The sequence below is a fragment of the Eptatretus burgeri genome, chromosome 16 (assembly GCF_056783735.1).
Source record: "Eptatretus burgeri isolate ZD-2024b chromosome 16, Ebu_testis_v1, whole genome shotgun sequence".
In the NCBI taxonomy this organism is placed as follows: domain Eukaryota; kingdom Metazoa; phylum Chordata; class Myxini; order Myxiniformes; family Myxinidae; genus Eptatretus; species Eptatretus burgeri.
In genome coordinates, this window is record NC_140976.1 from 41,745,536 (window position 1) to 41,761,690 (window position 16,155).

A 16,155-nucleotide genomic window follows, 5' to 3' on the forward strand; every position below is an offset into this window, starting at 1 on the left:
TGCAACTTTTTGTCAACCAGTTCTGGGATGTGTTCTATTAGCAATTAGAACTGCACTCGGTAGAGCGCATACTTCCACCAGGCTTGTTCTTGTCGAACAAAATCGAATCGGCTTGTTCTTGTCACCTACCCAACTCATCTAACTAGGTTTGTCATAATTCGTCCACAACTGTTTGAGATACCATGCTATCTAATATATATCATGACGTATCGTGATTTTTGAGATGTCGTCTTTTGTCCCATTTCTCAATGGTGGAAGAATCACTTAAAATATTTTTTAAACTCTCATATCCAGATTCGAGTCTTCATCAAAATATCATGAATTCTTCGTCGTCACACACCTCACCTGTCCACAACTTTTTGAGATATCCTACTCATAGACAATCAGACAGGGGTGAAAACATAACCTGCGTTCACCTTCTTCGGTGGTAGAGGTAATCAGCTGGTGGAGCTCTCGCCAAGTGGCTTACACACTCAAGCAAGCACTCCAAATGAAACCGTCGATGTGGAACGGCTGAAAAGGTAGGCGTGAGCTCGCTGCTTGGTAACTGAACACCCCCTGGTGTCTGTGTGTCTCGCAGAACAATCATTCTTAAGATCATTTTTAGAGAAAGAGCTAATTGCTTGTTCACCATGGAAATGGATCAACATCCTCAATTCTTTTCACAAGGCTCCACACAGGTGAGCTTTAGTTCCAATAAATCATTCAAGTTCTCTTCCCCATGTAGTTTATCCAGGATCATTTCAGATGACAGTGCATCTCTTTTAAGCTCCAGTGATGTCAGGAAGCCCATGAGGTAAGGAATTGTGTCCACGTAAGGAAACCCATCAGGTAGGGAAATCCATCCAGGTGTTAGGAAGCCCATCAGATAAAGAATTCCATCCAGGGACTCGGAAGCCCATCAGGTAAGGAATTGTGTCCAAGTAAGGAAGTCCATCAGATAAGGAATTGCGTCCCGGTGAGGAAGCCATCAGGTGAGGTATTGCGTCCAGGTAAGGAATTCTGTCCCGGTATTAGGAAGCCCATCAGGTAAGGAATTCAGTCCAGGAATTATAAAGCCCATCAGGTAAGGAATTCAGTCCAGGTATTATAAAGCCCATCAGGTAAGGAATTCAGTCCAGGTATTATAAAGCCCATCAGGTAAGGAATTCTGTCGAGGTATTATAAAGCCCATCAGGTAAGGAATTCAGTTCAGATAAGGAAGCCTATCAGATATCATTGCACCTCAAGAACCTTCAGGTTATTGGGGTTTAGCTTCAGGTTATTGGGGTTTAGCTTCAGGTTATTGGGGTTTAGCTTCAGGTTATTGGGGTTTAGCTTCAGGTTATTGAGGTTTAGCTTCAGGTTATTGAGGTTTAGCTTCAGGTTATTGGGGTTTAGCTTCAGGTTATTGGGGTTTAGCTTCAGGTTATTGGGGTTTAGCTTCAGGTTATTGAGGTTTAGCTTCAGGTTATTGAGGTTTAGCTTCAGGTTATTGGGGTTTAGCTTCAGGTTATTGGGGTTTAGCTTCAGGTTATTGAGGTTTCGCTTCAGGTTATTGGGGTTTAGCTTCAGGTTATTGGGGTTTAGCTTCAGGTTATTGAGGTTTCGCTTCAGGTTATTGGGGTTTAGCTTCAGGTTATTGAGGTTTAGCTTCAGGTTATTGCCAACAACGCGAGAACGAAACGTGAGTGCGAGCACGTGACCAGCAAACATTTTTTCTGTTATTTCATTCGCTAAATAGTTGGATCTTCTTCTTCTTCTTCTTCATCATCTTCTTATTCTTATTCTTCTTCTTCTTCTTCTTCTTCTTCTTCCGTGTGGCAGCTTGTTCTGCGGGGCACCTCGACCTCAGGACCCGAACATCCCAATCCATCATCAGGTTTAACCGTCGGATGGACATCCCAACCTGAGGGAGCGGGGCCTCGTGAAAACTCGGGAACGTGATTTAATTTACAATCGATAACATGAGGAACGTTCTGGTGAAGGTTATCATCGTCATTTCGAGCGTCGCACCCGGTTGGTTGCTTTTCTGCACCATCGCTGGGATACCTGCCGTGCCGTTGATGCAGTGCCCCTCCCCTGTGCAAAAGACACTGCGGGATCTTGAAGGTCCACAAGCAGGTCCGAATCCTCAGATGGTACACGGTACAGGTACACGGTACACCGATTGATGAATTGACTCCACACCTGCCGAACACCAGGGCGGCAATTTATAGCTGCGTCGGGATTCGAACCCCCAGGTGCGCGAGTGTGCACGTGTGCGGCTGTAAAGGTGTAAACGGAAGGTAAATCGAGTGAAACGTGCAAAGGTGAAAGTGTTTGTTGGTGAAAACCGAGTGGGATACACTTTGAGGCTCATTCGAAAGAGGGAGGGGAAATGGGCGGGAAAAGCGGGAGGTTCTCCATGACATGTGGGTCAAAGTGAGTGGGGCGAGTCAGGTGAACGGAGACGACGGGTTCGAGGAACCTTGGTTTGTACAAACCACGTCTCGTGTCACTTGGAACTCGTGTTGAGCTTCCTTGGACGAGGGGGAGAAGAGGGTCCACATGGACGGTCGTTCGACACACGCGGTGAGTTTCACTGTCCACCATGAGGGGGGACCTTGGGTTGGACCGGCCATGAGGGGCCCCTTGGGTCGGACCGGCCATGAGGGGGGTTCCTTGGGTCGGACCGGCCATGAGGGGCCCGTTGGGTCGGACCGGCCATGAGGGGGGTTCCTTGGGTCGGACCGGCCATGAGGGGCCCCTTGGGTCGGACCGGCCATGAGGGGGGTTCCTTGGGTCGGACCGGCCATGAGGGGGGTTCCTTGGGTCGGACCGGCCATGAGGGGGGTTCCTTGGGTCGGACCGGCCATGAGGGGCCCGTTGGGTCGGACCGGCGGGATGAGAACGTCACGACGTTGTTTAAACCCCCCACGGGTATCGCTCAAACTGCTCCATGACGATACTTCATGTGAGCCGCATCCGGAGCACGTTGATTGTTGTTGCTGTGGAGTTGTGGACACTCACAATGTTTTCTCGGAGTTTCACAAAACGAGAACTTTTACTTTTAATCACAGTAATGGTCTATCAAAAAGTACTCCACAAATGTGTGGTGGGTGGTGGGTACAGATCTGATGATATGTGGTGGGTATAATGGGTACAGGTGTGATATGTGGTGGGTGGTGGGTACAGGTGTGATGATATGTGGTGGGTATAATGGGTACAGGTGTGATATGTGGTGGGTGGTGGGTACAGGTGTGATGATATGTGGTGGATATAGTTTGTACAGATGTGATATGTGGTGGGTGTGATGATATGTGATGGGTATAGTGGGTATAGTGGGTACAGGTGTGATATGTGTTGGGTATAGTGGGTATAGTGGGTACAGGTGTGATATGTGTTGGGTATAGTGGGTACAGGTGTGATATGTGTTGGGTATAGTGGGTACGGGTGTGATGATATGTGTTGGGTATAGTGGGTACGGCTGTGATGATCTGTGTTGGGTATAGTGGGTACAGGTGTGATGATGTGTTGGGTATAGTGGGTACAGGTGTGATGATATGTGGTGGGTATCGTGGGAACGGGGGTGAGGATATGTGGTGGGTATAGTGGGTACAGGTGTGATGTTGTGGGGTGGGTATCGTGGGTACAGGTGTGATGATTTGTGGTGGGTATAGTGGGTACAGGTGTGATGATTGGTGGGTATAGTGGGTACAGGTGTGATATGTGGTGGGTATAGTGGGTACAGGTGTGATGATATGTGGTGGGTATAGTGGGTACAGGTGTGATGATATGTGGTGGGTATAGTGGGTACAGGTGTGATGATATGTGGTGGGTATAGTGGGTACAGGTGTGATGATATGTGTTGGGTATAGTGGGTACAGGTGTGATGATATGTGGTGGGTATCGTGGGTACGGGTGTGATGATATGTGGTGGGTATAGTGGGTACAGGTGTGATGATATGTGGTGGGTATCGTGGGTACAGGTGTGATGATATGTGTTGGGTATAGTGGGTACGGGTGTGATGATATGGTGGGTATAGTGGGTACAGGTGTGATGATATAAGATTTGAGGAGTTGTATATCATTTTAATGGGCTGGCAGGATGTCCGAGAGATACGCATACTCGCCTCTAAGCTGTCTAGCCTGGGTTCGAATCCCGACCCACCTGCAATCAATGTGTGTGCTGTCCCTCGGAGAGACAACCGCCTGTGGCGTTGGTTGGTGGATGTAAAAGATCCCATGGTGTCCTATGTATGCCTGGTGTGGGCTTAATGGTTAGGATGGTGGCTTGGGATCTGAGAATCCTGAGTTCAAATCCCCCTCAGCTATTGAATTAATACCAGGTGGGGTTAACTCTGCATGTCATCCTTCCGGGGTCCACAAAGTGAGTACCAGCTTGCTGGTATCCTGTGTCAGAGTGGCGACCAGTCCAGTAATGTACCCAATAGCAAAGGAGACTGCTTCGGCAGCACCAATGCTCTGCAGAGTATCTTACTATAATTCACCGTCTGTCCGTCTGTCTGTCTGTTCCCAGGTACCGCAAAAACGGCTGAACCGATCGCATCCATTTTTTGGGTGTGTAATCCTGGGACTCCTTGGAGTGAAATAGGCATAAATATAATAACATGACCCGCTTGACGGCTCCCGTAGGGAGCAGGTGCTTCTAGTGGTCCCAATGGATGGACGGTGTTCTTTGCGAAGAGTGGGTGAGATATCGCTGGCACCCTGGCCAAGTTCCAAATTCCTGCTCCAACAACTGCTGGGAAGGCAATGGCGAACTACCTAGTGTAAATCTTGCCAAGAAACTGCTTTGGCAGCACCGATGCTCAGAAACAGAGTGGAGTATATCAAATCAGAATCATGTTAATTACGCAAAATACATTATTATTACTATTATTATGATTAATATGATATAATGAATGTACAGACATGAAAGAATCCCTCGCGTGCTTCCCTTATCAAGCTGATCACCTTACAGAACACGAAATGCATTCCAGGCATGGATTCAACATGACATGATGAACCATAATGTTCAGGGACATGCTCCGGGAGGGTCACCCATCTGCATTCCGGGCCCTGCCCTGTTTACGTCTGTGGGTAGTTTGCAAGTGAGCACGTGCCGAGAACAACCTGCCTCTGGTTTTCAAACCTCATGCACATGTCCAAGGTACACAAGGATAGACCAGGAATGTTGACGCAGAAGGAGACCATTTGGCGCATCGTGCCTGTACCACCTCAACACCAGACCACGCAATATAGATATGAAAAAAAAAAGCATTCAAAATGTATTTTTTTCTTTGTTTTTAAAAAAATGTTTTTTTCTTTCTGGTGAGGTCGGCAAAGCCAGTTCTGGGGTGAAAAACACACATCAACAACCACAATCCTGGACGGCCTATTTATAAATGATCCCCTTGAGAATACTACCGAAAACATGACCCCTTGACGAGACCCCCACAGACACGACATTCCACACACTTGCACACAATCACCCATCCATACTCGAGCTACCTAAAGGTCCTGCCAACATCCCTGTACCACCTCTATCTCCAATACTTCCAGGTACCTATCTGATTCCAATTTAAACTTATCTACTGTTTCTGCTACCACTACCTCGTCCCTTTCAGCCCCTCCTCATAGATAAGTCGAGCTCAGCCCAAAACCAATCGAGTAGGCTTGCGCTGAACCCTCTCAATTGCACCTACATCCTTCCTGAGTTGTGGTGATCAAAACTGCACAAAATATCTAGATTCGAGATTGTCCAGTCAGGTATGGGAGCATGCGCTGGAGCGGCGCATCGCTGCGTCCACTCTCCCCCCGAATTCCTGGGGCCTCTATCTGGCCACCCCCCCAGGCAGATGCCTGGCCCATCCCCATCTCCTTGAGATGCCGATCAAACTGCTGCAACCACGAGGGACGTGGACAGCCCTTTGATCTCCTCCACTCACGAGGCTCCCTCGCTGAGAGAATCTGGTGAGCAGGATCAGAATCAGGAAAACGAGTCACATGTCCATACAGCCGCAGCTGACACTCACGGACTATGCAGGTAACAAATCTCATTTGAGTCTCTCTCAGCAACCGCTCGTTGGACATAAAGTCCGACCAGTGATAGCCAAGGATTCTTCGAAGAGACCTGGTACTGAATAAATTAAGCCTCCGTCTCGGATCCCTGGTCAGAATCCAAATCTCACATCCGTAGAACAAGACTGGAAGCACCAATGACACGAAGACTTGGACTTTCGTCCTCCTGCACAGGTCCCGGCAGCACCACACCTCATGACCCAGTGTATGCTGTCAGTGCAAATACAGTTTTATGCCTCAACTCCCTGAACAGCTCAGCTCTGCCATCAAGCCTGGATGCTTCAGTTTCACGGATGCCCGGGTCTGACGTTCAGTGATTTGAGCAGGAATTTGGAATCTGTACAGGGTGCTGGCAGAAGCTCGCCTACTCTTTGTGAAAGACACTGCGAGCTCTTCAACGTTTACCAACGTCTCTGATATGCAGCACATGGTTTTGGGTGGCATCATTTTCTGGAGGTGCAGCTGTGCTACTGATGCACTACCCCCTGTCGGTTAGAGCGGGAATTTGGAATTTGTTCAGCTGGCTTTTGATAGCCGGCCTACTTTTCGTGAAGGACACCATGGGATCTTTAACGCCGACCGACTAATGCTCGCAGATGGGATGCCGAGATTAATGTCTATCCGAGGGATGTCACACTTTGTGATGCAACTTTCTATTTGCAAAGTACCAATCCGAGAGTTTATAGTTGGGTCGAGAACAGAACTCAGACAAAACAGCAAAGGGAAATGCAGTGCTTCTTCAGCATCCTGTCGTACATTGTATTTCATTGTCCATGATATCATTTATGATAAAAAAAACAACAAACTTGATTGCATCACCTTGTATTCGTTCATTTTAAAATCAGTTGTGGATTTATATACCAGAACCTAACAGTTTTCAAAATATATACCATCAATTTTTTTTTTGCAACCGTCAGTAAATCACCTTGAAAAGTAACTTATGGTAAAACCAAGATCTAGTCACAGCATCATCCTGGTAACTTTGGCATCAAGTGCTTCAAACTCAAGAAGTCCCACTCATCATCATTATACTGTATGTATATGTATATATATATATATATATATATATATATATATATATATATATATATATATATATATATATATATATATATATATATATATATATATATATATATATATATATATATATATTGGGTGGTCGCTAGAGTACCCTTATTTTCACTTTTTCCGTCTGTCTGTTGGGATTCGCAATATATCCGTTATTGTCGGGTTTTGTGTGTGTGTGTGTGTGTGTGTGTGTGTGTGTGTGTGTGTGTGTGTGTGTGTGTGTGTGTGTGTGTGTGTGTGTGTGTGTCTGCAACGCGAGGCTCCACAGCACAAACCAGCAAACCGATTTCGATGAAACTTGGTGAACAGGTGCCATATGGGCTGGGAATGTGCGCATTTTAGTTTCGTTGCTAAGCAACCACCCGTTGCTATGCAGCGGCCGAAAAACCGCGTTTTAAGAACCCAAATGGAAACTGACGTAGCACGGCTTCTATGATAGGTAGAGCGACCGGACCAACTCCTGCCTATTCCTTGCATCCCCATCTAGTTATTGCGACAGCATAACGTTCCTCTATCTCTCATAGTTTCCGAATGGCAGCCCTCCGAATGTGGAAAGGTGGTGAACCAGGGAATATGTTAAGTGACCTTGACCTCGGAAACAGTCGACGGTGGAACGTTCAAATTCGGTGTATGGATAGACTTTAACAACTACTACAGAATTGAACCGCAGCATTTTTCCAGATTCAATCACCAAGGGTGTCTGTCGGGGCTGAAATACGCAAATTTCGAAAAAATACTTTTTCTCGACCTACGTTCACTATTTTCAATACTTGTCCTGCAGTTTTGAATGTGGAGAAACGAGACTTCGGAATTAAGCACTTCGAGATATTTAGAAAATTTTACTCGAGCCGATTTTTGATTGAAGTTTTATTTTTCAAATGGTAGACATGTGAGGAGTGCCAATTGGCAAAATACGCAATAGGAAAAATCTTGCCAGGCAGAGGAACAATTGTATGTGAACCAATACGTCGTGGCAATGAATCTTCGTCGGTGGATCGGTCAGAATGAAAAGCATCGTATCCAGCGCTTCGATCCTAGCGGATCTCTCGTTGCCTACCGGCTTGTATGTATGTTTGTTTTTATTTATATGTCTGTATGTAATGGACAGCTCTGGAGGCCAGAGGAGTCAACCTATTTTGATGAAACTTGACAGGTAGGTTCATACCAGGATATAGTTGTATGCTTTTGAGCACCATTGCTATAGACACCACGTTGCCTAGCAACGGGACTGAAATTTTTGAAAAATCCTAAAAAAAAAAATTTTTCGAAAATCAAAATCTGCTTCTGCGCTTTTATGCGCACGAAAATCAACCTCTTTGTCAAAAAATTTCAGCCCGATCCATCAAAAACTGTATGACTAGTCTGCAATTATGTAGCGACCACCCATGTCGCCTACCGGCTTGTGTGTGTGTGTATATATATATATATATATATATATATATATATATATATATATATATATATATATATATATATATAAATATATATAAATATATATGTTTATATATATACATATATTTAAATATTACTAAAACTCTGATCTTGTATATATTGTTGCGGATTCGCGCCCGCCGGCATGCGAACGGCCACGTAACTCGAATCGCGGCACGTCGCCCACCGGACGGACAATCCCGTCGTGACCCTCTCGGACTAACGCCGGGAACTAGTCACGGGTGGACCTTTCGACCTCACCACGATCGTGCCAATCGGCCCCCCGCGTGGGATAGGGTTGCTCGCCAAATTCGACCTACCTAAGTACCCACACGGAGGGCAGACCGGGCGATCGCACCTCGCCGCAGGTCGACTTCGGACACGGTCCACTTTAAGCGACCCGTTCCGTACTATCGGGATAACCGAGCGGTGTTATCGTCGGCCTCGACGGTTCGATTAATTATATCGGGCGTTTTAGCCCACGACCAACCCTTTACGTGAAGTAAGATGGAGATTCAATAGAGGAAAAGAGGAAGCGAAGCGGGAAAACAGTTCAACATAAAGCACATTTATTTCACGATGAACGGAAAGCACACATATACAATTACACCAAAAGCAAATGTAAAAGAGAAACACAATGCAGATCTATTACCGACTACGCGAGCACACGGCAACACTTATGCAGTTTTACTTCACAGACGGCGCCGACAACACATATACCCAAAGCAAAAGAAAAGGACCACCCTCAAGGATGAGGCGGGCCTGGGGCCGAGACCGCGTCGGGCCTACCCGTCTGGTGATGAGCCGCGAAATGGCGCTGGCGCCCCGACTCCGCGGGCCTCGCTGGGACTGCCTGATATGGGGTGGGGACAGGGCCCCCCTTCTCGCACTATCTCAGCGCGGGGGGAAACAGGAGGGGGTTGTTGATGCTCGGGGGAAAGGAGGATATCTCCCTATCTCGGGTCCCGCGACGAGCGTCTCCACCACGACCTCGGTCGCGCCGCCGGCCTCTCCCTCCGCAGCTCCCCGGCTCCGACACGAGCACCCCCTCGACCGCCTTCGCCGCCGCCACCTCTCCACAGCTCCGTCCTCTTCACTCTGACTACTACCACTTCTTCCCAGCTCCACCGACAACTCCTCTTGACTGACGAACGCGGTCGTTTATATCCCCCGTGGCCTCGCTCCTTCACCTTCGACCCTTTACCTCCGACCCTTCACCTCTAACTGGCTCCCCATTGGACCGAGGAAAAGTGGGCGTGAATGCTTTTTGATCCATGAATTTGCAAATAGCGACCACACTCCAACGTACCTGGAGGCGGGGCCAAATCGCCCCACGCTCACCGACAGGACGGAACAGAAGTGGGCGTGAGTCGTTTTTGATTCCTTTTCTTCGGAAAGGCCGGCGCTTTTGCACCCCTGCTCGGTGCGCGCCCTGCACGAGTCCAGTATCGGTGCCCACAAGCGGCGCGGAAATGGCGGTGATGCGATGGTTGCGAGAGCGAGATGTGACGGTAAAGGTCGTGGCTGTGGTTGTGAAGCGGCGTTGCGGTTGGTGGTTGTTGTGTGATGGCTGTTGAGACGTGGTTGGTGGTGGTAGTAATGGCGGCTGGTCCAAAATAAAGATAGTAAAAGAAAAACGGCTATCTATAGGGGTCGCAGCCCGAATGAATGACATTTATTCCCTCTAAACAACAGGTTTGGGCCTAACTACACATATACTTACAGAGATATCTCACCTAAGGTACCTGAATGGTGGTTTGCGAATTTCGTCAACCACAACAATATGTTCCTGAAATACAGCCAAAACAGTACACGATAGCACAATATTTTTCAGCCCACCTTACTCACCATTCTACTGTGGTGTGCAGTATCAAGTTTCGTTCAAATCGGGCAACGAAAAAAATTATTAAAAAATCAATTCCCGATTCAGTCAAGTACTCTTCGGGAGTATTTGATCAATGCAAATAACTCAGCGGTATCGTTCGCTGGAGCGATCTTTTTTTTTTTCTTGAAATGATTTTTTTATCAACCGCTGTCACAACGGGAACCAAACGGGTTCACGGGTCGTTTCGTATATATACATATTGTTACGAATTTCGGTCCGCCCGGTGTGCGATCGGCCACGTAACTCAAATTGCGACCGCATCGTCCACCGGAACGGACAATTCAGTCATGACCCTCCTTGGAACTTCCGCCAGGAGCTAGTCACGGGTGGGTCTTTCGACCACACCACAATCGTGCCAATCGGCCACCCGCGCAGGATTGGGTTGTTCGCCAAACTCGACCTACCTAAGTACCTGCGCGAGTAGTTAACCGGGCGATCGTACCTCGCCGTTGGTCGGCCTTGGACACAAACCGCTTAAGCGGTCCGTTCCGTGCTTCAGTGATAACCGAGCGGTGTTATCGCCGGCCCCGACGGACGTGATTATTTACCGGGTGCTTACACCCCTCTACCAATTCCTTCCGTGATGTAACATGGAACTTTCAAACAAGAGAAAGGATGCAATGAAAAGGGGAACAGTTCAACAAGCACATTTATTGCACACTCAGACAAGGCACGTATTTACAGCCACACAGTAAATCATGCACGTACACAGTGAAATCAAGCAAAGGCAGAGTTACAATCGAATAAAGTGTCTTTATTTCACACGCACACTTAGACAATTCTACTTATAAGACGGCGCCACCACATGCATTTACACAAAAGCAAAGAAAAGCCACCCTCACAGACAAGGGTGGCAGACAGGTCCGTGGACTAAATGAACGTGGGACTTGGATGAGCGGCCAGGTCCACGAGACCGAGGGGTCTTACCCGCGCCCTTGTGGCGCGATGGCAGGCAAGCCGCAATGTCAGCGTAGCCGTGCCTAGCTTCGTGCCCCTGGCATGGCCGGTGAGCTCTCTCCGGCATTCTCCGCGCAGGCATGTGTTTCACCGTTGGCACCACGGTTGGGGAGGGGAACGGACGGGGTGACCGGCGTTTTCTTAGCGCGGAGCTCGGGTAGGGAGGGGAATTGCTGACGCTCCGTCCAACAAGTTGACGCTCTGGACCGCACTGGCTCCGGCGAACTCCTCCTGGCTGTGGCCTCCACTACGCCCCTTCTCCGGCGGCAGTCCCCAGTCAGCCCTCTGGTTCACCTCTGAGTCCTCCTCCACGTCCCTCCATGTCAGCAACTCGCCCTCCTCGCCCCTCAACTTCGACCTGAGCTCCGAGCTCCTACCTCTCCGTCGATCGGCCCCCGTCTGCCTTTCCCCGTCTGCTTCGAGCTCTGTCTCCCGACTCTGCCCCACCGACACTTCTGCACCGACACTGCCGCCGTCTGCCTCTTCGAGCTCCGTCCTGTTCTCCGACCCCTCCAGACTGCCTCGAGCTGCGTTGTGCTCGCGCTTATATAGGCCGGGGGAGGAGTGCATATGTAAATTTGTGGATCACAGCGGGTTTGGAGGCGGGGCTACACCACCTGATGCTCAGCCATTGGATGAAAGAAAAGTGGGCGTGAATCATTCCTGATCCGATTTCTTCTTCGAAAGGATCCCATTCACAACCCGTGGCATGACGTTCGGTAGAAAGGCGAAGGTGGTGGGAGTTTGCTGTGGTGGTTTGGGAAGGGTGTTGGTGGTGGCGATTTGGTTGTTGGTGGGCGTCGTTTGAGAGTGGGGGTGAGGCGATGTTTGCGGGGTGGGGTTGTGGAGGTGAAGGGGGCGAAGGTGGTAGTTGTTTGGGGGCGTTGTTGGGGGATGATTGGTCCAAAATAACGACAGCAAAAGAAAAACGGCTATTTCAAAGGATCGCAGCCCTGTGAACATGGAAATTCCCTCGAAACAACGGTGGGGAAATCTAACTACACAATTACTTATCGTCATAACTGATCTTAGGTCCTTTATGGTGGTCTGCGAATTTCCACAGCCGTAACACTATATATATACAGTAAGTCCTCGCTTTTCGCAAGGGTTGCGTTCCTGGAAAACCTTATGATAAGCGAAACTGTGTTAAACAAAACATATTTTCCCATAGAAACCAATGTGTTAAAGGGGGGATGTGTTTTTGGCTCAAAATTTTTTAGACATAAACACAAATAAACAAAACACACTCCTCGAGTAGTGGCGACTTACCCCGAGGCTGGAGGAACTGAGTTGATTGCGGTGGACAAGTCACATTTGCGGAGTGGCAGAATCGTCCGCCTCTTCACTTGACACTGTGCTGTCACTTTCTTCACCAGCGGGAACGGTCTCTTGGCAGCTGGTTGAAGGAGCATCCTGGATGGTGGATGGAGTTGGTGCTGCATCTTTTGGCTTGAAAAATGCATGGAGAGTGGGCTGCATGGCTTTCTTTTTCTTTGCTGCATAAAGTTCCTTGTAGCAACAAAGGGCATCATTAACAACACGGCTAAAATCAGTGCTCCTTTTAAGATTTGGATCTTGCTCGATAACAAATTCTATGGCACTTTCAAACGAGCTGAGGATTTGGCTGAGGTTTTTCACGGTGAGATGCTTGGATGAAGGTGTCACAGCATCTTCTTCTTCCTCAAGAGCCCACTGCTGTTCCAACTCCATAAGATCTTCATTGCTTAAGGGTTCTGCATGAGACTCCAGTAAGTCATCTACGTCCTCTTTGTCAACCTCTTCAAAACCAGCCTCCTGCGCCAGGTCTACAATTTGACTTGTAATCAACGGAACATCAGCAAACCCCGTGAAATTGTGGACACACTCAGGCCACACTTTCTTCCACACAGCGTTCATTGTGGAGGCACTCACCTCCGCCCATGAATCCTTAATGGTTTCCAAAGCCATTTTTATGTTGTATGTTCGCCAAAACTCCTTGATTGATAGCTTGTCCTTATCAGTTTTTTTGATAAGCTGCAGCATGGTATGTTTAACATAATGGGCTTTAAAAGCAGTAATAACTCCCTGATCCATAGGCTGTAAAAGTGAGGTAGTATTTGGTGGTAAAAATACTACCTGCACGTTTTCACACCAGTCTTCCATTTGCTGAGGATGGGCAGGAGCATTGTCTACAAGCAGCAAAGATTTGTTGTCAATGTTGTTCTCCTTGGAGTACTTCTCAACATGATTGGAGAAGTAATTGATCACGTAATCGTGGGTCAATGCCCCAGTCATCCAAGCCTTTGTAGTTGACCGCCATATTACGGGAAGTTGTGGCTTGAGGCAACCCTTTAGCGCTCGTGGGTTTTCATAAACGTAAACAAGAAGCGGCTTGAGTTTTACATCCCCTTCTGCATTTCCACCGAGTAATCAGGTCAGCCTGTCCTTTGCTGCTTTAAACCCTGGAGCAGTCTTTTCTTCTCGTGCGATGTATCTACGGGAGGGCATTCTTTTCCAAAACAATCCGGTTTCGTCAATATTGTAGACTTGCTTCGGTGAGTAACCCCCCTCCTCAATCATCTTCTTCAACTTTGCTGGAAACTCTGATGCAGCAGCATGGTCCGCACTTGCTGCCGCACCGCTACACTTCAGGTTGTGGAGGTTGGCGCGATGACAAAACCTCATGAACCAGCCTCGGCTAGCTGTGAAGGTCTCTGCGCCTTCACCGTTTCCTTCAGCTTCCTGTTTCTTCTTTAAATCGTTCCACAAACTACGCGCTTTTTCTTGTATCACAACAAGAGATAAAGGCATGCGACGTTTAGTTTGATCTTCTATCCACACACATAATAAACGCTTCATGTTGTGCATGGCACCATCTCTCATTCTCGTTAGTGTCGTTGCACTCGAACTGGTCGCAATCTGTGATATTTTCTTTATCTTTGCCGAACTTTGAACGATCGAATGTACAGTCGATGCAGCGATTGCTGCGCGCGGCCGATTTCCGTTGTCCCTTCACCTCGTTCATGTCTTTTAATTATATCCAATTTCACCTTCAACGTGACAGCCTTTCGTTGTCGCTTGAAACGAGGTGTGCTCGGCAAAAGACTTGCGGGTCGCTTGGGATTCATACAGGAAGGTATGCAGGCGAGCGTGAAGAGAATACGTACAGTACAGCATACAGTACATGCGCAGTAAAGTGAAAGTGTGTTTATGCGCATCCTGTGTGATTGTTGTTTTTTGCAGACAGTTTGAAACTTTTTTTTGCTATTTTCCTTGCAATGACATTACAATAGGCATAAAATGTTTGCGATAATTGAAAAATTAGTCATTAAAACTAAATTACGAATAATCAAAACTACGATATGCGAACTTCCGGTTAGCGAGGACTTACTGTATATGTATATATATATATATATATATATATATATATATATATATATATATATATATATATATATATATATATATATATATATATATATATATATATATATATATATATATATATATCTATATATATATATATATATATATATATATATATATATATATATATATATATATATATATACCTGTTGTGGACAGGCGTCACTGCTCCTGTGATTGGCAGTGTGTCCTGGAAGCAGCGGGGGAAAGAGAGTGGCATTTATTTATGTGGGAGAATTGCTTGCTCAGCCAGTGGGTTGCCCAGATAGCTCAGATGGCAGAGCAGTAGTATAATTTTCCAGAGGACCTTTGTTTGATTGCTGGTCTGGGTGTGTAATTTTTCCCATATATATATATATATATATATATATATATATATATATATATATATATATATATATATATATATATATATATATATATATATATATATATATATATATATATATACATTATACGTCTGCATTTTGTGAATAGTGGTGTGTGACCGTGCGTCTGTCCGTCTCCCGTTTACAGAACCTGCATCCTGTGCTGCATTTGAAAAGCTGCTCATTGGTTATTTTGCATTTTCATTTCACTTTTCTTGATTCTATACAGTCGAGTCAGTCACTTTATTGCCCCTTCCAGTAATCATTAAAATTAGCATGAACATCTGTATTAAAGTACATTGAATAGAGATCTTCATTGAGTAACACAAAATTTCTAATAAATATATGTTTTGCCCTTTTTTGAGACAAATCCAACCTCCGCCGCCCGATGTTTCAGCACCATTTCGCGGTGGGTGATATAAGTAGCTCAGAGCTTTGGCTCTGAGTGAAACCAAGAGTGCAACACAATTAGCCTTTTTGAAGTCCCTGAAATAATTTAAATTGATAAAATTTAGTTAAACTTTCCCTGTCACTGGGGATGGGAACTTTTGTTAGTAACAGATAAGATGAGCGACACGGCCCTCAACCAATAAAGGAGATGCACATTCCGTTTCAGAAGTATAACACGAGTTGAACGGCTAACTGATCATAATCAAGATCTCTTCCTGATGAAGACCTCTACATAGTATGAGCATTGATTATATCATCAACCGAAGAAAAGTCTGTAGATTCTGAGTCTTTTATGAAGATAATTTGGGGGAAGCCAATGGGTGGATTGACAGATACGTTCCAGGTGAAAGTCCATTTGCAACTCTTATCTGGTTTCACTTTGAGTCCATCAGGAATCTTTTCCCTTTCCCATTGCAATGTACAACCGGACCGGTTTACAACCGGTGAGCATGTACTGTAAACAAACATGGTCGACTCACCAGAACCCAAAAAATGAAATGAAGTCGCAGAAGAGGTCTTTCACTTAAATAACAATAATAATGG

The 16,155-nt window shown here is 46.5% G+C and overlaps 1 protein-coding gene and 1 long non-coding RNA gene across 3 annotated transcripts in view; one reads left to right on the forward strand and one right to left on the reverse strand.

Moving 5' to 3' along the window:
* The window catches only part of LOC147010945 (uncharacterized), a 49,010-nt gene that overhangs the window by 32,418 nt on the left and 437 nt on the right, over positions 1-16,155 (reverse strand). The gene's annotated exons all lie outside the window — the stretch shown is intronic.
* LOC147010947 (stAR-related lipid transfer protein 13-like) overlaps positions 2,373-16,155 on the forward strand; it is a 73,633-nt gene continuing 59,850 nt past the window's right edge. Inside the window, exon 1 of one of the 2 annotated variants that reach the window (XM_085858876.1) lies at positions 2,373-2,553. In XM_085858876.1, the coding sequence (XP_085715002.1) occupies positions 2,530-2,553 (24 nt within the window). In that variant the 5' untranslated portion in view covers positions 2,373-2,529. The remainder of the gene's footprint in view (positions 2,554-16,155) is intronic. The other variant, XM_085858875.1, reaches the window with a different exon arrangement.